We start from the raw sequence: 23255 nt of genomic DNA on the forward strand, positions 1-23255 counted from the left end.
CATCACTTTTGGGCAGTTGTTTTGGAAAAAAGAAAAGCGACACATCTCTTGCCATCTCTCTCGCTCGCTCTCACCTGAGGGCCAGAAATATAAGCAGGCTCAAAATTAGATATTTATGTTTCAGTTAAAAACAAAATCCCAGTACATCCACGATGAAGATAAACGAGAAGAATCTATATGTGTTTGCCAAGACGCCACCATATGATATGGAAGGTTGCTTTCGTTTCGGTTTCGCTTTGACCTGATTATCGCTTTTGATATTCTCAATATTTTGTTTGTTGGTGTTCGTTCCTGAATTAATCATCGCTAACAAATCAAATTTTGTTTTGCAGGCTTCCTCAACAAACGGGGCGAGGTCAACAAAGCATTTCAACGACGCTATTTTATACTGAAGGGCAATTTATTATTTTATTTTGAGACACGTCTGGACAAGGAGCCGCTCGGCTTGATTATTGTCGAAGGATGCACTATTGAGCTATCCAATGAGGTGGATAACTATTGTTTTGAGATTGCATTTAATGGCAATCGAACTTATATACTGGCAGCCGAAAATCAAGATGACATGGAGAAATGGATGAAGGCGTTGACCTGTGCTGGCTATGAGTATAAAAGGATTATTGTGGCGGAGTTGCAACGGCAATTACAAGAGATTGAGGAAGCCAGAAATAGTAAGGACTTTAAAATCTATGAGAAATTATTGTGTTGTATTAATCTAAATTGTGCAATGCTTCGTTTTTTCATTAGAATTGCTGGAACCACCGGAAGAATCTACAACGGGATCCAGGCCGAAACCGCCACCAAGGCGTACAAATCCTTTCAATCGTCCAGCCCCGCCACCACCTTCTGAAGGCGTAGCCATTCATCAGGGCAGTCAACTGCATGGTGGCGTTGTTATGTCGCCGATGCCATTTATCAATGGCTATTTTGGCTCTAGTAATGCAAAAATGCAGCAGCAACAACAATTACAGCAGCAGCAATCGTCTGTTCGGTCAGGTAAGGAATTCAGCTGTTCGGGAATTTTACTGTTACAACTCATAGAGAAGACTGAGAGTAGATGCATAGAGCGATCGATAAGAAGACAAAGCAAGCCTGTGTCAGTCTTTATTCAGAGCTTATCAACTTTAAAGTAAAAACGAAAAAAAATCATTTTTTCCAATACAAAAATGACTCTGAACGAATTAATAACCAACATTTGTTGCATTTTTCCATCGCAAGGTTATAAACTATTATCCTTTCCAGATGGAAACGGCAATACGGGCAGCCCTATTGTTATTAGACGTCATGCCCCCCATACCCAGCAGCAGCAGCTGGTGCAGTCAAACTTCACCACAACGAAACCCACAGTATTACCTCGAAATAACAACAATAATAATACCAATCAACATCAACAGTCTAATCAGTTGGAGCTGCATAAGATGCGTGCCAAAGCCATGGAAGATTTCAAACGCCATCATGAACATTATCGTAAAGAACTAATGCCCGATATAATGGCACATCGACAACGTCAAGGACAGCCTCTTATACAGTTTTAAGGATAAAGGTTAAAAGTGATCAAATACAAAATCAAAATCGCCAATTGCAAACATGTATTATCGCTCGTTTGTGCTAAAAGAGAAAACATCCAACACATCCAGAATTAAGTACCAGATTTACGTGTTTAAATTGTATTTATGTTCGAGTTCTATAATTTTTGTTTAAATATACTGTATACAATTTGTTAATTCTTATCATGGAGATAAGGCAGTTTTGCCCCCCTAACCAGAACATAAGTATTTATTTGTAAATATTTATTATCATTTTATCGCAAATGGTGGAGTCGGGTTCTAGTGCCAACATATTAATTTATCCGTAGATAATGAATTATTTTGCCTCGCATAGTCAGTGATATACAAGTATATATATCAATATTGTCTAGACTGAAACGCTTTTGTCTATGTACTACAAAAAGGCACACACATCTACTTTAAAATTTGTTTTTCTAAAATTTTATAACTCGCATTTGAATTTAAATAACGGTCACCACAACGCTCATCTCTAATGCAGCATCAGTCGGACTGAGGTGTACACACTGATTTGTCTTGCTTCAATATGAATGCACGGAAAAAGGCATTTTTATTAAATTTCTTTTTAGACGAAGGTATTGAAGCAAATGTTCTGGCTCAAGCAGCTTATCTTGTTACCGAGTCCAAAGGATTAGAGAAGGTTGAAGATGACAAAATTCAAGATGAAGTATACACAGTGCTGCCGCATTTAAAGGACGATCAATTTAAGCAGCAATTTTGTATGGAACGCGGAAGTTTTGAGGTAGTATTTGAACACAATAACAGAAAACTTTAATTATTATCTTGCAAATAGAAATTACTCAGAATAATACATGGTGCACTGGGTACAAATGGATTCCTTGCCCGTGTGCCTTTCGACAAGAAATTGCTATATACTTTATCCTTGTTGGGCGGAAATAATACCTATCGTCAAGCAGGTCAAACATTTGGAATAAGCACAAGTTCTGGTGCCGAGATCTATAAATGGGTGACTTCTGCATTTGCCACTTTACTACCGAGCTATTTGGATTGGTCTTATGCCAAATGTGAAACAGATGCAGAACTTCCTGGTGTCGTTGGCGTTATTGGTGAATGTCATATATCCTTAAGATCATCAATACGTTTAGAAAAGACTAACAAAATTGTTAAGAAGTTGGCTTTTCAAACTGTGTGTGATAAGCGTTATCGCTTTCTAGATCTCTTCATCGATTTGCCCAATGGCGATCAGCAATGTTTGCTGTTAAGGAGTTCGCTCTATGAGCGGCTCATTGATATGGAAAAACCTATAATGACTAGAACTAAGCATTTAGTAGGTGATATATCATATCCACTGCTTATTAATCTAATGACACCCTATCCAAATGATGTTAACCTATCTCCATGCCACTTGGCCTACAATCAAGCTATTTATAAGTGGCAAACGCATTGCGAACGCGTCTTCGGCAGTCTTATATCGCGATTTCGTCGCCTGGAAAAGTTAGATATAACTAATTTGGATATTGGCAGACGAATTATTTCGGCCTGTTGTATGTTACACAATTTCATTTTGGATTGTGGCGAGAAAATTGAGAATTCTTTCATGGACTTTGAACGTCATTCGAATTTAACCTTCGAGGAACATAATCTCTTGGACTGCTCGTATACAAGGGAGGCGGAGAGGAAACGAAACAATTTGGCAGCAAGATTTATAAAAAGGTATTAGCACTTATTAAGTAAAATGGAACAGTTCCGATTTTAGAATAAGTAAAATTAATGTTTTGGAATCTATTGGTTCAGAACCTGAATAGTTAAGCTTAATTAGAACTACATACTTAGCATATTGTAAATATATACTTTTTGGCACTTATCTCTAGCGCTCTAGGCTTAGTCCATCAGTCAATTATTAAAATATAATCCAATGTATACTTAGAATTGATTAAGAAATTCTCTCAAGAGTTCGTTGCGTTTGCGTTGTATGGCATTAGACTCGTCCAGCCGTCGACTAAGCTCTTTGATAGCCTCAATTTTACTACGCTCTAGGAGATACAGCTGGTTAGCAGCACCTTCATCCAAAATACTATCGCCCACTTCTTGCGATGATCTCTTGGCAGGATTCGATGGCTGTGTCTGCTCTTTGCCGTTAAACTCATGTTGATAAAGTTCCTCAAATGTATCATAATATTCCCAGTTTAAACGTTTGCGTTCATTGTTGCGCATTGCCTCGCGACATGTTCGATATGTCTTCTTCATGTTACGCCATTTGCGATCACAGATATCTTCATTGATTCCTTTGTAACCGGCTTGTTCCATTTCATTTACGATTTCCGACCATAATGAACGTTTCTTGCTTTTGGGATCCCGAAATAGATGACTTCGATCCATGTAGAGCTCGACCAGTAACATTGTCGTTTTCCCTGTCCAGTGCCATTCATCAGCATTGCCTTTGTATTCCAGGTAATATGTAGTGGTAGCTTTGTCAGCGCCGTCATCCATTGCATTTAGACTTGGTCAAAAAAAAATAATAACAAAAATAAGTGTGTACACATTTCATGTCGATTGGTAGATGTCGATACTATTATCGCTTCAGGTTTCCGATTTTTGCTCAATGCTATCCAGCCCTGGGCCTTAGCGTTGTTTGTTTTTTCTGTTTGCTGCCGTATTTGTTTAAAATATCTGTGTTTAAATTGTAAGTGCGATTGCATATTAAAAATTAATTATCCTACTAGTTTAGACATCTTCCACAAATTAAAACATTTATCAAAAACAACGAAGAAAAACAAATTTGCGATTTCGCTTTGTCTTTGTTATTTGCAAAATGACGCCAACGTTTGAAAAGTGTTTTGAAGCCGCCTTTTCTTAGTCCTTAGTAGTCTGACTACTATATTTGTATTCTTATAGTTTGGTAAATAAGTATTAAATGGTATATTGCATGAAAATGAAAATAGTTTATTTTATAAAGATGTAAAAGTTGTGGCTCAGTTGTCGGCGTCATTTTATTTTTCTTGCAAAAAAAAAACCACCACACACACACAAACAAACGCACGCACGCCAACATACAGTGAGTCACAAATGTTGTTGAACTGTTTACGTATATATGTAGAAAAAACAACAACAATCAATGTATCATTAAAAAGTGCGTAATATATTGCGTTTGACCGAAATTTGAGATTCTCTCTAAAATAAGTCGCTACCATTCAAATTTTAAACATTTAATCGCTTATTTGTGTTTTATCAACATTTTGTTGTGAATTCATTTTTAAAATATTCTTCGAGCCAGAATACAATTTTTTTAATAATTCCCATTAGCTAAAACGTAAATCACAAACTTGAGCAAATACTTTTTGTTAACACTATTGACAGAGAGACGCTTTACTTTTGCCCTCTAGTTACGCTCTGCTGCATATTCAACGCTTCTTCTTTTACAGCTACAAATTTTTGAGCAGAGAGCCACGAAGAGAGAAACAAAGCAAAAAAAAAAAAAAATGTCAGCTAAACGCAAGGCAGGTGGCAATGGAGCCGGACCCAACAAGCGTCGTCCCAAGAAGAAGGAATCCGACTATGAAGATGAGTTTAGCGATGAATCCGACGAGGATCATCAGCAGCAGGTACGTGTGGATGTGGGTGTGGGTTGGACATTGTTTTTCCCGCACCTGCTGCGCTTAAGTTCTGTGTGTACTCAGAACTAAAGTAAATCAAGTGTGTCATATAAAGTACAAATTACTCTGTAGACATCTGGCATTATTAAATTGCTTGATCTTCTCCCTCTATAGATATAAAAACTATATATCTAAACGCCCCCAATAACAAAGGTCCAGTCAGTCTGATTGTTCACTAAAGTATTAATACTGGCCAACTTCAGCATAAATATCCTTGATTGCCACAACTTTTGAAAAATAATCTTTAACTCGAGAAAGTTTTTTGTGTTCATTTTAAATGAAAATACAATGATAGTCACCAAATTTAATTAGCTTCAATGCATTTAAATAGTTTATTTTAATAAATATATTTAACATCAACAGCAGGCAGCAGCTGCTCAGCAAATGGAGGTACTCATACCCCATGATGAACTGGACCCGCCTAGTAAATTGCCAGAAGATTTGCTAGCGACAATGGAAAAGACACCGGGTCAGTTGCTGGTCGCTGGCATGGTTACTTGGGATCTCACAGGCAAACGTGATCGAAAGAATGTCACCAAAGTTCGACCTAACCTGTATAGTTTCCATAGGTTTACAGATGAAAAGGTGGGCGCACAAACATTTTGTTCGCATTTGCTGGCTCTTTTTAGTGAATATATAAATATAATTTTTTTTTTTTTGATTTTATATTGTAGTACCGTTATGTAGCCAGTGGTCCAGCTGCTGCACACTCCATAATAATCAATATGGATCGCAAAGCTTTGGGTTTTGGTCGAAACCCAAGCGGTCAATTGGGTCTCAGTCAGGATATTAAGTTGGTTGAGAAACCAACTCTTATACCCGCTTTGGAGCAGTTGAATGTTGTTCAGGCAGCTTGTGGACGTCATCATACATTGTTCCTAACCGATACCGGAACTGTTTATGCCTGTGGCGAAAATAAATCTGGACAATGTGGTGTGGGCAATACGCATGCTAATATATACTCACCCACCCCCATTAATTATCGTGGTCCTCCAATTATTCGTGTGGGTTGTGGTGCTGAATTTTCCGTGATTTTGGATATCAAGGGAAATTTGCACACATTCGGTTTGCCCGAATATGGACAATTGGGCCACAATACGGATGCCAAGTATTTTGTGAATGCCAATAAATTATCATTCCACTTTGAGACCTCACCCAAAAAGGTCGTTCTGTACATTGAGAAGAGCAAGGAGGGTCATGTGACGCCCGTAGATGGTGTCCAGATTGTGGACTTTGCATGCGGCAATAATCATACGGTAAATAAATTTAAAAAACATTCCAATATTTGTTTAATGTCTATAATCTGTTTCGCAGGTTGCCATTGATTCCAAGAAGCGTGTCTATAGTTGGGGCTTTGGTGGATTTGGACGTCTTGGTCATGCCGAGCCGAAAGATGAGATGGTTCCACGTTTAATGAAATTTTTCGATGCTCAAGGTCGGGGTGCACGAAGTGTTTTCTGTGGATCGACATTCAGTTTGATTGTCAATGAATTGGGTCTGCTCTACCTCTTTGGCCAAAATAAGAAGACTGGCGAAGCTAATATGTACCCAAAGCCTGTACAGGACTTGTCTGGTAAGTTGTATTGCCTCTAAAGGGTGTTTAGTTTTTTTTCATCCCTTTTTTCCTGTTAATAGGCTGGAACATAACCGCCATTGGCTGTGCCAATACATCGATAATGATATCAGCTGACGATACTCTCATTGCTTGGGGTGCTTCACCTACTTTTGGTGAACTGGGCATTGGAGAGTTCCAAAAGTCTTCGACGGTGCCAAAGGAAGTGCCGAAAATGGATAGCATTAAAATACCTCAGGTGACCATGGGTTACTCGCATACTGCTCTTTTGGTGGACACTACTCATGAAGCTACCAAACAGAAATATGAAAAATTGCCGGAATATACCATTGATGATTAAGCCAACAAACTGCAACTACAACGAGAGACAGATAAAGTAAAGCAATCTACAGTACGCAAATATAAAAAAAAAAAAATGAAAGGAAAAACTTTTACCGCTGCCAACAACAATAATACTGCTCCACTTAGGTTACTACTACTACAAATAAATACTACTACCTACAACCCTGAGAGAACTGATCAACGAATAGCTGATGCTACTTACTAACAAATAAACAATAACAAAAGCCACAACCACACTCTAAGTTGTTAACTACGAAAAAAGAAAAAATTCTCTAAAACTAAACACACACTCTATACTTTAAATCTCAATGCAAGTATCCAATCTAATTTAATTTATGTTCGTATACACTTATATTTATACCAATCTTTTTATGTCTTTAATTTATTATGGCCGTCCCTGCCCCCACCACCGTACCCCAGATACTTATGTCCCCACGTATGCACCAACATTTAGGCTAAATCTATGTATCAATTATTTAAGTTAACAGTATTTCGCATTATTTTTTACCCAAAACAGAGTGAAACAAATATAAAACTACAAAATCAACTTATAAAGAATCAACATCTACAATTAGGCTACATACTTATAACATAAATATATATATTTAAAAAAAGAAGGGAAAAGTATACCATGGAATAAAATCCAATACAAGTTGCAACTAGTTATTACAAGTACATCATGCATTTTAATCATATACAAACAAATATTTAAATAAAGAGAATGTTAGTATTAAAAAACCAATGTCATTTATTTTGTTTTGATTTCAAGAATCTAAAAGAGGCAGGAAAGAAATGGAAGTGGTTCTATAAAATCTCAGAAAAACCAGATAAGCTCTTTATTCCCATATTTTAACGAGAGCGGATAACCTTCTTTTTAGGGATATTTAACGGTCAGTGGAACGAATTTCAGGACTGTCGAATACTTGAGTGGTAATCATCCATATATGAACATATGTATAAAGTTAGAGGAATCATGGATCCAAAATCCATATACCCGTTTCGCAAGGAGATACAAACTTGAATGAAAGTAAAAGTCAGACTGCTGCACAAAAGCTCTAGTTGAAAAAGCTCTCTGTGTTTCTCTCTCTCAGAGTCGTCCTTCTCATTTGACTGTTGACTCCGAACTCTGGCACTCCGGCACTTTTTAGAGAATTTTCACGGACACAGTCTTCCGCCGTAGTCCTGTCGTGTTATGTGCCCCGTTAAGAAGCAATTTTTGCACATCGCACTTTGAGTTTTTTTTCATTTTAGTTCTTTTTTGTCCCCCACAACACAACAACAAGAACACACTACACTTACACACACACAAGCACATAAAAACACGCGCACACACACATACACACACACACACTTAAACGCAACACAAAATGTAAAATACAGCACTAAAAAAGCGCGAAACATTTTTTAAACAATTTTTTAACAAACCAACAAAAAACCAAATAAAAAACGAAAAAAGAAATTTGCTAAAAGTGTTTTTGATAAATTGCAACACAAAAGATTAATAAAACAAAAATGAAATAAATGAAATTAAATTAATAACGGCGGCAGGCATTGAGAGCAATAATAACAAATAAAAAATATATAAAACATCAACAGCAACAAAAAAAAAAACAAAAATAGTTCTAACTGTAAATTACAGTGCCTTCAATAAAAAAAAAGCAACAACAGCAGAAGCGGCAGCAGTAACAACAACTACATACATACTAAATATATTAACAACAACAACAAATTTCGTTCATCAAATAACGGTAGGTTATTACGTGAGACATTCTAGCTTAATGGTGTATGAATGTATGTGTATGTGTGTGTGGATGGGTGTGTGGGTCTGCGTGTGTTTCCTTCTTTTTTTTTGTGGGAGTGTTGTCGCTTATTGATGCCACTAATTGGTATGCAACATTCTTTTGTTTAGTTTCTTTTTTTTTTTTATTTTGTCATGCCACACATTTTTATGGCTAATAATTATGGTGTCGCTTTTTACATGGCCAATATGATAATGATGGAGGATGATGAGCAGGAGTAGCAGTTGTTGTTCTCTCCCTGTCCATTGTCTTTCTCCTATCCCGTCCCTCAGTCAATCACTCTCTCTATCTATGGCACACTCTCTCTGGTTTTCTCTCCGTGTATGTCTGTGAGTGTGTGCCTTATTCTTCCTTGGCCCAACCCACGCATTTCTTTGTTGTTCAGCAGCACGAATTTGCTTGCCGAAAAATGTTATCGTGTCCTTTTTTTTGTTCATTTCTTCAGCATATAAGCTTGTGTTTAAACTATGTAGATAACGAACGAACGAGAACAACAAACGGTAAACGCTCAAATTGGTGTTGAGAGCGCCAAAAACTATAAAATGCACTAAGAATTTATTTACCACTTATATAAAATTAAGTTTCTATGATTATTTATATAAGTAATTATACTCACTTTTCCTTGTATCACTCCTTTAATGACCAGGTCTGGATTTACCAACCTGGCAAGGTTATCTAGGTAGATCAATTCTAGAAATTAGTCTATCTTTTTTAGTTACCTTTTAGATTCTCCTGTCTTGTAGTTTCATTAATATATAAAATTATAGTATTTCTGAAGTATTTGTTCCTCAGAATGTAGTATTATTTTATTTTTTTAACAATATAAAATTATTTTACATTGTAAAAACTAACTTTTGTCGTTAAAAAGTTACTATCTCTGCAAAGATTTGCTCTCTTAAACTATTAAACTGATCAGGAACCATTCCCAACATACATAGTTTTTCTGGAAAAAGTTCTAAGTCCAAGTTCTAAGAGCAAAAGTTGCAGCATTTGGCATATTACACTCCAAGGAAGGACATTCTGACCTTCCTTTTTTTCCTAATTTCCCTATAACAAATGTCACACACCAAGATCCGTCACTAACATATGCATGTGGTATGTGGTTCCATTTTTGTCCAATAGTTTTGGACACTGTCACCGCGTTCAAAATCCTGAGAGAACTTTAAATCACAAATTATGACTAACAAGAATTATCATCAATTATCCGCCTAAATCTTCTACTACTTTGGAAATTAGCAGAAGATACTTGTTAATAGTATTATTCCAAATTAAGGTTGGATTTAACATTCAACAAATTTTAAAATAGGAAATTGTTGGAAATTGTTTTATTTTTCCTTTAAAAATCCATTTACATTTTTTGTTCTCGATATCATAAAATCAATATATCCAAATTTCTCCTTTTTGGTTTTGGTTTGGTTATGAACTGTGATGGCTAAACTAACAAAGTCCATAGTTTCTCTACGTAATCAGAGATCAATTCAGCGATTATATGAATTGAATACATTCAACCGACTTGCATGACTCACGCATTTATCTCAAACAAAGATACCAGAAAAGCAAAAACGAAACCGTTGTTTGTTTGCCATTGTAGGAGTCACGAAACGAAAGCTAACGGACATTTGGACCTGGACGCTTCCCCAACACGGACCCAAGCCCATCCAAGCCACTTTCCCTTGCCATTACCACCACCCTGTAGGGTGGTATGCTTCTTATTCCTACCAACGTCCTAATATATAAGCTGCCGAAATCAATAAAGACAGACAAAAAGCAGCGGGCAAGCCCAAGAAGCCGACAACGACGACGACGTCAGCCTATTTCTCTCTGTGTGTGTGTGTGTGTGTGTACATCAGAGTATCTGTCCAGGGTCTTTTGTTGAGTGTATCCTGGCAAATGTATGTGTGCGTAATATTAACTCAAACTCACCTGTGGCTGACACTTTTCATATTAGCAGCAATAACAAGAACAACAACAACAACAACAAGAGAAAGAAAAGGCGAGGAAATCTCATCATCATCATCGTCCTCGTGGTCGTTGGCGGAGAAGCCTGCCTCTTTCTACACCATCCTCGCTCTCTATCTCTCTCTCTCACACAGACTTAGGCTCCATCTTCTTTTCCTCGACTCGACCCTAGTTCTGTTTTTATTCCTTCTTTTTTTATCTCATTGGCTTTTCTTATGGGCTTTTTATTTGGCTGGATACTGCTTCTTTTGTCACCTTTTTGTGCTTTGTGCTTGTTGCTGACGTTCGAGTGACGCAAATTAATACATACAGCAATTCAATATGTGGGCAGGTATCCTGCAGCTTCATGCCAGAGTTGCCACCTAATTTCTTATTTGCCCAGACAGTTTCATAATTAGAGAGAGTTTACCAAAAAACGAATTGTGTCACAAATATGCCAAAAAAAAAATATATACAAAAATATATAGAGAAAAGAAGTTTTAAGGACTCATGCTTTTATCCCTCTCACAAACATGCAAGTTCCTTGGCACTGTTCAAAGGCATCAGGTTACAACCTACCATTAATAATTAAAACCTTTTATTAATTAAGGTTTCATTAATTTTGTATTTGCTGTTTTGCCATTAACATTTTGAAAGTTGAATGCTTAAAAGCTTTTTGCCATTTCATAATCGATTACCACTACGAATTACCGTTTAGATATGCCTCTTCAATCATTCATAATATTGGCTTCAAGTAATGTCCTTCAACAACAACAACAACAACATTAACAACTTGAGTCAAAAACAACTCAACAGGTTATTGACATTTAGAGCTAAGCAACCAAAAATAACATTCATACATACTTACATCTACCTACAAGAGATTAGTATGTGTTTTTTTTATACCCTTGCCAAAGGATATAATAATTTTAGACAGAAGAATGTTTGTCAGTTCCATATATTCGTGATTAGTTTACTGGAACCTTTAAAAAAGTGTTACTAATCCGTTGCTGGTCTAGTAAAATGAAAAATGGAAACATTTGCACCCTGAAGTATGCAACAGTCAGGAGAAAATATTTTTAAACTCTTTCAGAAATGGTTTTCATTACAAAAATTCTTCATAGTTTTTCAAAAATTAATTCTTCCTGTTTGTATTGCATAGAGTAGGGAGCAATTTCATGCCAAATTACATATTTAAATCGGTCTTTAGTTTGAATGATATGTCGGTTGGCTAAATAATTAAGTCTTTGTTGGGATTGCCAACGTTTGAATAGAAAGAAATTAATATTTTATCCTTAAACCATATCTATTTTCAAGGGTATAAATATAACGAATTGATTGTACAACTCAACAGGCTTGTCCCTTTGATTTCATTCGTTTTTTTTTTCTGTTGAGCTTGTTCTAAATCAAGGACTAGGCGTTGAAAAGACAATAACAACATGTGCTCGCACACACACATACACACACGCTCATTGAGAAACACACACATGCACACGATTAAATTAACGCAAATTAAGCAGATTAAGCAAACGTCAGTCACATCATCGGTGGCCGCAAAACAATGAGCAGGGAAAAACCACAGCAAAAGGCAAAAAAGCGTTGACATCACATATACACACACACACACACACACACACACACACACTCACACAAACACAAAGACAGTGCGCAGGACAATGGCTGTTTAAGGAGGCTGCAACCTTTCTTCCTCTCTAACCTCCGGTTCTCTCTCATTGTTTTTAGCCGCCTCCCTCCCGCGCTCTCTTTTTTGCTCCCTCTCCCTTGACATCGTCTTTTTTGCGAAACAAAATTGATACACACTAGAGTAACACAAAGGCTGTCAGGCCAGACCCACAATAACGGTAACAACAACACTAAAGCCAACGCAAAGCGTCGACGTCAACGCCGCTGCCGACACCCACACTAACAAAGTCGAAGTTTTTTTTCAACAACTGTGTTGCTTTTGCCTTTTAATCATAGCTCGCTAGCAGAGTAACAAAAGCAACAGCAACAAAAAACAACGACAATAGCAACAACATGAACATTGGCAAGAGACACACAGCTTTTTGTAACGGGAACTACGTCATTAGGGTGACTCAGAATTAGCATTAAACTCTAAGAGAACTTTTTTTTTATTGTCCTGCAAGTTTGTGATAAATTTTTTAGCTTGCATTCATAACTTTTAGTTTATGGCAACCGAACATGAATATCAAATAAACTAAGAAACAGCTTTCAATTTCGAATTTTGTGTTTATATCATTGCGATTAAATGGGCAATAGAACAATGTTTAAAACGATATAACTACGTTAATCTTAATTTCAAACAAGATTCTTCATTTTATCCAAATTCATTTTCCGAATATGATAAATATGAAGTAAATTTTGTAGTAAAATATTTCAGATTTCGTCTTCATATTGAATAAGTAATATATGTATTTTCAAAATGTCTCCTAATATAAACTAAAGAAATGTGAGTCATATCTTAAACCTTTTTATAGGCCAAATGTAGTACAAGAAATAAGGTCTAAAGGTCGGCAAATATACTAGAAAGTAGAAGGGTGTAATTCAAGCTTAAATAACATATTAATTTCAATAAATTTTAATAAATACCTTTAAATTTAAATAATAAAGTAATTTAATAAAAAAAAGTTGTTTTCTAATCCGAAAGTTTGACTTTACTTATGCACTTTACCTCATTGCTCCATAAAGTATGCAATAGGTATTCCAAAAATTGAATGTTTCAAAATTTCTCAAGAAGTTCAGATATGTATGTAGCAAAGAACACTTTACCTCTTGTAATCGTTGTTTATAGACATTGCACAAGTTCGTTATGGAGTTCTTCAACTCTTTGTGGCATAAATTACTCTCACTAAGCCAAGTCCTTTAACTAACATCAAGTTATTTAGTATATTTGGAAGACAATTTGTATGCATCAGTTGTGTCCATCCATTTTGGCGCACCCTAATTGCTCGACACTAGCGTTTAATGAGTTTTAAGCTTGCTTTTGATAACAATTTCAATTAAAGTTTCTTAATAGCTAAACGCAGCATCAGCATCAGCAACAGCAATTATTGCTATTGCAGCTGCAACGCCATTTAAATTCTTCTTTGCTTTTCTCTTGTTCGGTGCTTTAACGTGCAATTAAGTGCCACAGTTTCACATCTCCCCCCTCTCTTTACCACTGCCGTTTTGTATCTATCACGTCACCCGCACACACTTTCCTGATGGGGCTTAAACGTCAGCAAAGCAGATGCACCAGCGGCAGCAGCAGCAGCAGCCGCAGCAGCATCCTTAGACGGACACAGGAGACAAAGAGGCGGCGGCAACTGCAAACCTTGTGGTTGTTTGTCGAGGGCGCAAAGTGCAAGGTTGGCATTCATTTGGCGGGTGGGTTATGTGGACGGATGGGCGGACAGACGGACGGAAGGATGGAAGGAAGGAAGGAAGAAAGAGCACCACTAATCTCTGAGTGAGGGCTCTGTTCGCATTGCATAAGTGTCAGTGTCACGCAGGAGGTTGTCCCCAACACTGGCAGAAATCACCATGAAATACGGAGAGAGTAAAGAAAACTTTAAATTGAAAATCGAAAACTTTTCTTCATATAAATTGAATTGAATTAGTTTGGTCAATTGTTTATATCACGAATTAGTTTTTCTAAAACCTTTCCTTGTGGTGCATAACATTGTAAAATTTGTTTGTTGCAGTGTAATCTAAGTGTGTGAGTGGGTGACTCTCCTTACATGTGCATATGTCCTTGCTAAAGAAGAAGGGTAGAAAGGGCACTGTAGGGTTTAAATGGGTAGGGAAACAAAAAAGACTGATGATGATGGCATTTTACTGTTACTTTGGTTACCTTTTTTTCTATTTTTCTTCTTTCTATTATTCTGCCAGGCAGCACCTTTTAGTATGAAATGAGTCGGCCAGATAAACGCATCATCATAATCGAAGACATCGACATCGAAGATCGTCAAATACGATTGCGGCAAGACGCGGTGCAGTCGCTGGAAGTGGTTCATCAATCGAAGCAATGAATAGCAACAATTTGCAGGAATGGTGGGAGAATACATATCGACGTCACAATAATAACGGCATCGATACCACTGAGCTCTATTACTCACTTCTCGAACAAAACAATTATGGCGGCAATGGCCCAACTGTACCTGCAAATATCGGCGGCGGCGTCGGCGGTGGAGGAGGATCGTCGTCATCATCATCAACATCACATGGCTTGGATTACGATAACTATGACAATTTCAGTTTAATCAATCCCTATGATCTGGACGCTGCTGGCGGCGATACGGAAAATGCCATATCCTCACTTACCCTACTCATGCTTGCCATTAGCTACGGACTTGTGGTCTTTGGCGGTGTTGTGGGCAACTCCACGCTAGTTCTCACATTGTGCTCGGCATCGTCGGTGCGTCTGCGGAATCCTTTGCTCCTGGCCGTTTGCATTGCAGATTTACTGGTTACGGGTATATCAGCTCCAGTAACACTCTTGAACTTGGCCATGAATCAAAGGACTAGATCACTTCCTCTACTATTGTGCAAGCTCATACACTACATTCAGGTGAGTCGATAAGTTAATCGAACTAACTGATAAATAATACTTGAAATTTTTGTCGTGTTACGATCGTAACTCGTTTGAAATACGAGTTCCTTTTCGGGATTTGCCCAGTTATCCACAAATCTTATGTAAAGATAATCCTTGTTCTATCATGGGCAAATATAAAGATACTTGAGGGAGGAGTTCGATCAGTATATAAGCCAAAAATCTGGTTTAGAAAATTCTGTAATTTTCGAAATTAACAGATAAGATATTTTGTTAGATAATGAATTTATCGAAATTGCTCGATCTTTTCAAAGATTCACTAGTTGGTGACTAAAAAGGTTGAAAAATCATTCAAATATTGATATTTTAGGGGTGTTCTTAGACCCCCCCTATGGATCCGTTTATGACGCGGATCATTATTTTTCCAAGAGACCTCTATCTCCAAATGCTTTACTTTGTTCTTATATTTTTGTTCTTTCCTTTCTTCTTAGGTAATGCCCGTGGCGGCCAGCACCATTTCATTCTTCATGTTGTCGTTGGATCGTTATGCCACAGTTAAACATCCAAGATTAGCGCAACTGCGTCAGCGTCGATATCTTCATGTTTCCTTGGCAATGCTCTCTTGGCTGGCGTCGGCTGCAATCAGTACACCATTTTTGTTTGCCTACAAGATCATAGCCAAATCGGTCATCATAAAGGGAGCAACTGGAGGGACTCTTAATGGCGGTTCAACAAATACAACACCACCGAATCCAGTCAGCATTAGTTGTACATCTGATCTTGGTGCTAATGCCATGTTCATGTCATTTATCATCTTTCACACGATTGCGGTGTTTGTGTTGCCAGGACTGGGTGTCCTCCTGAATCATTATGGAGTTCGCCGTAAATTGTGCGCCCTGTCATTGACAGCTCGAGCAGCACATGGAGAACTGCCACTGCCCATGCCCATACTGAGACGACAAACGCATATGGTCATTGTGACGGGGTGCGCTAATGCCCAACAGGCCGCCTGTGGTGGAGCCACCACAGCCGATGAGACGTCCAATGGCAATGGAAATGGCGGAGGAGGTGCTCCCATTGCTGTCAGTCCTGGAGATATACAATTGCATAATCTACAGACACGATTGCCGGGATCGGGAACAGCCCTTGAACCGGGCTCATATCGTTCCAGCAATCCCATATCACCGAGGTAAATTCAAAGCTAAATCTAGTCTAAGACCTCATCTCATTCAAAGGAATGAAGAATGCATTCAAATGTTGCACGAAAATGATTTGGTATTGTAAATTGTCATTTGATTAAAACAATTACAACAAAGAATTTAAATTTTCAAAACAAAATGAAATCTTTATTCTATGTAGATATAACAGCCGTGTCAAAAATTGTTACCGATTGAATGAAATAAAAAAATAATCATATTTTATGCAAACTTAGCCTTAATTGATGTTCCTTAATTTGTTTTTTACTTTTAGAGCCATGCGTGAGATACGTGCCCATTCGCAACGGCAACGAATTCATCGATCTGGCGGCGGAGGTCGTGGCCCAGCCACTCCTGGGATACCATTGCCGCAGACCTCAACGTTACGTTCGCGACGCCATTTGGCCAACATGTTAATAGCATCTGCCTTAATTTTCATCGTTTGCTGGGCACCGCATGTCTTTTGCATATTCTATAAGAATTTTGGTTATAAGCAATATTGCAGCAAGTCTTCAGTCTACTTTAGCCTGTTGTTGGGTGAGTAATTAGCAAAGAGGTGGCTTTTTAAAATTATATGTTATCCATTGTTATTTAATCCTTCTAACCAGGTTATTTCTATTCGGCCATCAGTCCGGTCATCTATTGGGCGCTAAATCATAATTCGCTTCGACAATCGCCGTGTGCGCCCATTATACGCCTACGCTCCATGCAAAATTTCCTGCGATCGCGCTTTCGCTCGCATACAGTGCCGCCGCCCCCCTCGTCCACAAATGAGGCGGCTTTGGGGGCTTTCAATCCAAAATTGATAAAGCTAACACCGAAACAGTATAGAGCTCAGGCTTCTTCGCATTATCTCTACTAGTGTGATACTAAACTAAACAGAAAATTGATATACATATATACATACTATATTACTATATATACATATATTTTTTACTCACAAAACACTCCCTGTCCTCTTTTTAAACTCTTTGTCTCTCTCCCTCTGTCGGTCTCTATCCCTTCGATAACTTTCACTCACTTTCCCGTCCTTTCGACTTTCAACTATCTAGATGTTCTTTATGCAAAAAATTAGTTGTAAAAAGAAACACAAAGCGATGACACAAAAATTTCGGCTAACCGAATTTTCTATAGTATAGTATATACCCTCGGAGTTGGTTTTCATAATTCTATAAAACTATCGAAATTCTACAAGTCTGCATTTAGAAATTCTCTCGAAAACCAAAAAAATACTTCTTAATTGAAATATCTTTTTAGAATTGGATTTCATTTCGAAACAAATAAGAAACTTTAAAAAACTGAATGTTATTATGATATTAGAAAAGTAGAAATTTAAAAAACTAACTGTAGATGATCACAGATCTCCAAAAAAGAAAATTTAAATTCTGAGAAATCCTTTATAGCTCCTGCCAAGGATATACTATACAAACTATACTAACCATATAATACATACATACACATAAATATATATATATATACAAGAAATATAATTATTATATAATAATACTACATACATACATACAGAAAACTACATACATATACATAAAAACAAAAACATAGCAGTGTTAGTTAACGCTTATTTACACCTATGTACACCCTGTTATGCGCCTAAAGCTATGCAATAAAAAATGGTAAACTCATCTAGTGACTTGTTCGAAATGTTGTTTAGTCTTTTAAGCTGATAACAAAGAAACAAAACAAAAAAAAAAAAAAAAAAAAAAAGAAAAACTTAATTGTACTATGTTCCTTCTCATAGATAAGCAATAAAAGAACGCTTTAAGCCAAAAAAAAAAAAACGAAAAAACATAAACAAAAATTAAAATCATGGAACTCTAATCAAACTAAATTTAACTTCTATGAAACAATTAACAAAATTCCAAATGTAAGTGTATATAAATGTGTGAAAAAAAGTATTGTATACATATTTCTATGACTTAATTCTTTATACAAAACAAAAAAAAAAAAAAAAATCGAAAAAAAAAACAAAAAACTTTTTCTAAACCAAAACAAATTTAAAAGAAGATTATATATATACTTATACATTAATAAGTGATTCGGTATACACTGAACACCCTGTATAGTGCAATTTCCTTGCAGTGCGTTTCAAAAAAAAAAAAAAAATGCTAGACTCAGGTTCGGGTTTCGTTACAAAAATTCATTTCAAATTGTCAACCAAACTCTGCCCAATTCATATATTTTAGCCACTAAGCACCCAAAAGTTGGACAAATTAAAAAAAAAAATTAAAGCAATTCGCAAAAAAGAGTTTTAAATCGATGAAAATCAAATGAACTAGAAAACAAATTTCGGTGCACCGAAGTTTTTATACCCTTGCAATGACATGACTTGGAGGCCTATTGAAATTAATTTTTATAATAGAAACAGATTTATATTCTTTCATCTAGTCTTTTGATTATTTAATTTAAAAGAACAAACTAGAATTAACATTTATGTTGTTTTATTTCTAAAAATTTTTCCAAAACTTCTGCAAGGGTATACAAAAACAAATACATAAAAAAACCTCAAAAATGAAAAAGAAAATATACTATTAACAAATGATTATAATTTCAAAAAACGCTCTTCTATATGCAGCAGTGACAATGTAAAGAAATTTAATAATTTGTTTTTAACAATTTGTGGAATGCAACTTTTCCTAAAATTTATATATTTAATTTCTTTTCAAGTGTGAATTGTCACCCTTTTGCGAATCTTTTTGATTTTGTAAAATTCTCGCCAATATAGATTTAGTTATATCTATTTTTCAACTATCTTAAGCTTAGCATAGTTTTCTTTTTAACTGACTCTGACTGCAAATATTTATGAAATTATCTATTTCTATTTATTAAGGTGGCGAAAATCTAAAAAAAAAAAAACAAACTAACAAACTAACTTTTAATATTATCATTTTGTACTTTAACTACAAAGTCTTTAACAAAAACAAGGTAAAAAAAACAAAAAACAGAAAAAAAATACAAAAAATCTTAAATATACTACATACTACAAAAGAAAAAGAAAATCGTTTACTTATTTGCATATCGTGTCGGATATGCCTTGTAATACTCTATGTTTTTCAGAAGGAGTCAAAAGGGAAGTTAGCGAAGCAGCGAAGGACGATCCTAAAAGGTACTAGTTGCAAGACACAAAAAAGAGGCTGTAGAACCTGCAGCTTTTATGGCTATTAAAGATGGCGGCCATTAAACTCCAAATGGCGGCTTTTATATTAAAAATGACGGTTTTTAGTCTAAAAATAACGCTAAAATCCAGGATTGAAAATCAAGATCTTATAAATAGAATACAAGTTATAGCAATATAAATCAACTTAAAAGGCGATAGCGCTGCCATGTGTATAAAAAAGAGTATATATTCTTGGTCAGCATCAACAGCAGACTCGATCTAGCCATGTCCTAGATCTTAGATCTCAAAGACGATTAAAGCTAGTCACTAAGTTTGGTACGTCGACTTCTGTAGTCTGGGGAACGTTACCTCCTCCTTCGCTGTTTAAATAATTTGATTTTTTTCTGACACTTTAAGAGTTAGAATCATCAATTTTTGAATCTTAACTTAATTTGGTATTTCGTTGAGTTTCTCGACTTCAGTTCGGAGATTTACAGTTCGGAGATTTACTTTTAACAAGGTTAGACGATTAACATTGACAGCGTAAAAAAGTCGCAGCAAGAAAAACCTAATGAATTTATATCGTATTTCAATCTTTTGCTAAGCAGTGTAAATATTAAGATCATAATTAAATGATGACAATGGAATTTCGCTGCATTAATAATTCATAAGGCCGTTATTTAAATTGAATATGGAAAAATATTTTAGCTAGATTAGATGTAGCAAACGAATTTCGTATACCCTTTGGCAAATTAATCTATTATTTAAGCATAGAAAATAGGGAATTTAATTATACATTATACAAAATTAAAGAAAAATTATAAACACTCACTATATTCATTTCATTAATATAAACTTTGAAATAGAAAACATTTATTTCTATATAATTGTGATACCTGTTTAAGCTTAAACAGGTATCACAATTATATAGAAATAAATGCTTCCATTATTATACCCTAGAGTCAGAGAAGCTTCTCTGACTCTAGGGTATAATAATGGAAGCATCGTCCAGGTGTTGCATAAGATTTGCATATACAATAAGCCGGATAGAATGACTTGAGAAATGTTCTTGACTACAGAAAAGAAATTTTTACATTTGACGATTAGACGTTGAAGGCAGAGCAAGCATCTAGAAAAACAGATTTCAAATTATGTTTTCGAAAACTTTAATGATTTGTCTAATGGCTATGTGGGCGATTCTTCAAGGTGGAGCAGCCAAGGAGTAAGTAAAATCTTGATGTTACTTTGAAAAAAAGTGTATAAATCCATTTAATCCTCCAAAGATATCAATTTATACCCGCTCGCTGTGTGGATCACCCCGGTGTGGAACAACAAATCGGTGGACCATTGAGCTTGTGCAGTTTTCCGCCAAAATATCAGACAGCCGATGCCGAGGACATACAGGCTGTAATTAAACATATTAAAAGCTTAAATTTAAATTGATTGGGTTCGGAGAATATTACATTTTATTTTTGCATAGTAAACGAGCAAATAAAATTAGCTATAACATTATTTCATTGTTGTTGGTTTAACTTAATTGCTGGCTCGCTTTGTTTGTTGTCCAGCATGCAGTTGCATACGCTTCTCGATTTCGGGCCTAAAGTGTCGAATGAGACCTTGAACTGGCCAGGCGGCACCATCGCCCAACGCACAAATTGTGTGTCCCTCAATTTGTTTGGAAATCTCCCACAGCATATCGATTTCAGCGGGCTGAGCATCACCTTTCACAAAGCTAAAATATAAATTGATAAAAATTATATTGCAGAAATCTAGAATTAGAGACTACAATAAATATCTAACTTACCGTGTCATGATCTTGTTCATCCAACCAATACCCTCGCGACATGGCGTACATTGACCGCAGCTTTCATGTTTGTAGAAGGAAATTAAACGAGCAATAGCTTTAATCACATCCGTTGACTTATCCATCACAATAATAGCCGCTGTGCCCAGAGATGTTTGAGCCGCAATCAAACCATCGAAATCCATAATCACATCATCGCAAACACTTTTGGGAATAATGGGTGTTGAGGAACCGCCAGGAATGACACCCAACAGATTGTCCCAGCCACCAGTGACACCGCCGCAATGACGCTCAATCAGCTCCTTTAGCGGTATGGACATTTCCTCCTCAACGGTGCAAGGATTTTTCACATGGCCAGAGATATTAAATAATTTCGTACCCGAATTACGAGTACGACCGAAACTGGCAAACCATGGTCCACCGCGACGGCAAATTGTTGGAGCCACAGCCACTGTCTCCACATTGGTGACAGTTGTGGGACAACCAAAGACACCGACATCTGCTGGGAATGGCGGCTTCAAGCGGGGCTTACCCTGCTTGCCCTCCAGCGATTCAATCAGAGCGGTCTCCTCGCCACAAATATAGGCACCAGCACCGCGATGCATAAAGACATCAAAGTCATAGCCAGTGCCGCAGGCATTCTTGCCAATGAGACCGGCCTGATAGGCCTCAGCAATAGCCAATTGCATGTTGGATGCTTCATTGTAAAATTCTCCACGAATATAAATGTAGGCTGCTTGAGCGCCCATAGCACGACCAGCAATAAGACAACCTTCGACCAACTTATGTGGGTCATGTCGCATAATATCACGATCCTTGCAAGTGCCAGGCTCACCTAAAAGTTAGACATTATAGATAATACAATAATAAGAATCTTAGTTCGTCTCACCTTCATCAGCATTTACGACCAAATATTTGGGACGTCCATCCCCGGGCTTATTCATGAAAGACCATTTCATGCCACTGGGGAAACCAGCTCCACCGCGACCACGCAAGCCCGATGTTTTAATCTCATTGACAATCCAGTCGGGACCCTTCAGAACAATCTCCTTGGTCTTGTACCAATCACCACGCTTCAAGGCTCCCTTAAGTCGCCAATCATGACGTCCATAAAGATTGGTGAAAATGCGGTCTTCATCAGCCAGCGGACCGAATTTGGTCTTCGTCTGTGGAGGGGGTGTTCCCGGTGGTGGAGCTTGAGTGCTCTGTAGCCGCTGCAACTGCAGACTGGCAGGCAAAGCCGCAACTGAAACATATTGAAAAGTTATTTTTTTACATCTTTGCACAGAGTTTGTTTTGCTATGAGCAAAAATTATGTAATAAAAACTTATTGATTTTAGCCAAGCTTGCTAAGCTTTTTGCCACTTGACTTTTATTTAAATATCAAGCTTAGAGCGCGTTTTAACTAAAAAGTTATCAAGTTTAACTGTGTCTATGGCCTTTATTTACCAATTTGCGGTTTTGTTAACAAATTAAATCGCACAATTGCAGCCATTATCGAGGTACGACTGACAGCCAGTGTTGGCATAAAAAACTAGCGGAAGATCAAGTTAGCGTAAAACGGCTAAAAATTAAACTGCTATTTTGTAAAACAGATAAACTGCCTGGAACTAAAACATTGATTATTTTTATTATTAAAAACCCAAGACAGACTATTAAAAAAAACATATTTTTAAGTACTAATCGCAATAGATGGCAAATAAGTAAATCAGTTATGAAAATGTTGTTTAGCCTAAAAACTGCTAAAGCGGCACTACATCAAA

At 36.7% G+C, this 23255-nt stretch overlaps 6 protein-coding genes across 7 annotated transcripts; 5 read left to right on the forward strand and 1 right to left on the reverse strand.

Annotated features, from left to right (window-relative positions):
- Positions 1–12: 12 nt before the first annotated feature.
- IPIP (Inositol phosphatase interacting protein) lies at positions 13–1721 on the forward strand. Its single transcript, XM_068294251.1, has 4 exons — positions 13–213; positions 333–668; positions 745–993; positions 1240–1721. The coding sequence occupies exons 1-4, from the start codon at positions 153–155 to the stop codon at positions 1530–1532; spliced, it is 939 nt and encodes a 312-aa protein (XP_068150352.1). The 5' UTR covers positions 13–152; the 3' UTR covers positions 1533–1721.
- Positions 1722–2062: 341 nt separating this feature from the next.
- Positions 2063–3424, forward strand: LOC137580280 (uncharacterized). Its single transcript, XM_068294250.1, has 2 exons — positions 2063–2304; positions 2356–3424. The coding sequence occupies exons 1-2, from the start codon at positions 2089–2091 to the stop codon at positions 3241–3243; spliced, it is 1104 nt and encodes a 367-aa protein (XP_068150351.1). The 5' UTR covers positions 2063–2088; the 3' UTR covers positions 3244–3424.
- Positions 3425–4101: 677 nt separating this feature from the next.
- On the forward strand, positions 4102–7833 carry LOC137580279 (protein RCC2 homolog). Its single transcript, XM_068294249.1, has 6 exons — positions 4102–4206; positions 4946–5125; positions 5540–5761; positions 5851–6432; positions 6491–6749; positions 6812–7833. The coding sequence occupies exons 2-6, from the start codon at positions 5003–5005 to the stop codon at positions 7087–7089; spliced, it is 1464 nt and encodes a 487-aa protein (XP_068150350.1). The 5' UTR covers positions 4102–4206; positions 4946–5002; the 3' UTR covers positions 7090–7833.
- A 402-nt stretch (positions 7834–8235) lies between these two features.
- LOC137580441 (gastrin/cholecystokinin type B receptor) lies at positions 8236–19235 on the forward strand. 2 transcript variants are annotated; one of them, XM_068294487.1, is made up of 5 exons: positions 8236–8839; positions 14720–15398; positions 15872–16569; positions 16851–17113; positions 17185–19235. In XM_068294487.1, the coding sequence occupies exons 2-5, from the start codon at positions 14856–14858 to the stop codon at positions 17436–17438; spliced, it is 1758 nt and encodes a 585-aa protein (XP_068150588.1). In that variant the 5' UTR covers positions 8236–8839; positions 14720–14855; the 3' UTR covers positions 17439–19235. The 2 variants fall into 2 exon arrangements, with proteins under 2 accessions (XP_068150588.1, XP_068150589.1); XM_068294488.1 differs by having other exon boundaries at positions 14724–15398.
- Positions 19236–20793: 1558 nt separating this feature from the next.
- LOC137580318 (uncharacterized) lies at positions 20794–21200 on the forward strand. The gene is made up of 2 exons (XM_068294295.1): positions 20794–20910; positions 20972–21200. The coding sequence occupies exons 1-2, from the start codon at positions 20840–20842 to the stop codon at positions 21129–21131; spliced, it is 231 nt and encodes a 76-aa protein (XP_068150396.1). The 5' UTR covers positions 20794–20839; the 3' UTR covers positions 21132–21200.
- Positions 21132–23020, reverse strand: ND-51 (NADH dehydrogenase (ubiquinone) 51 kDa subunit). Its single transcript, XM_068294294.1, has 4 exons — positions 22942–23020; positions 22382–22738; positions 21493–22327; positions 21132–21420 (listed from the first exon to the last, which is right to left on the reverse strand). Exons 1-4 carry the CDS (start codon positions 23018–23020, stop codon positions 21222–21224), a joined length of 1470 nt encoding a protein of 489 aa, XP_068150395.1. The 3' UTR covers positions 21132–21221.
- Between the last annotated feature and the right edge of the window lie 235 nt (positions 23021–23255).

This window comes from Drosophila tropicalis, unplaced genomic scaffold (genome assembly GCF_018151085.1).
Source record: "Drosophila tropicalis isolate 14030-0801.00 unplaced genomic scaffold, ASM1815108v1 contig_845, whole genome shotgun sequence".
In the NCBI taxonomy this organism is placed as follows: Eukaryota; Metazoa; Arthropoda; class Insecta; order Diptera; family Drosophilidae; genus Drosophila; species Drosophila tropicalis.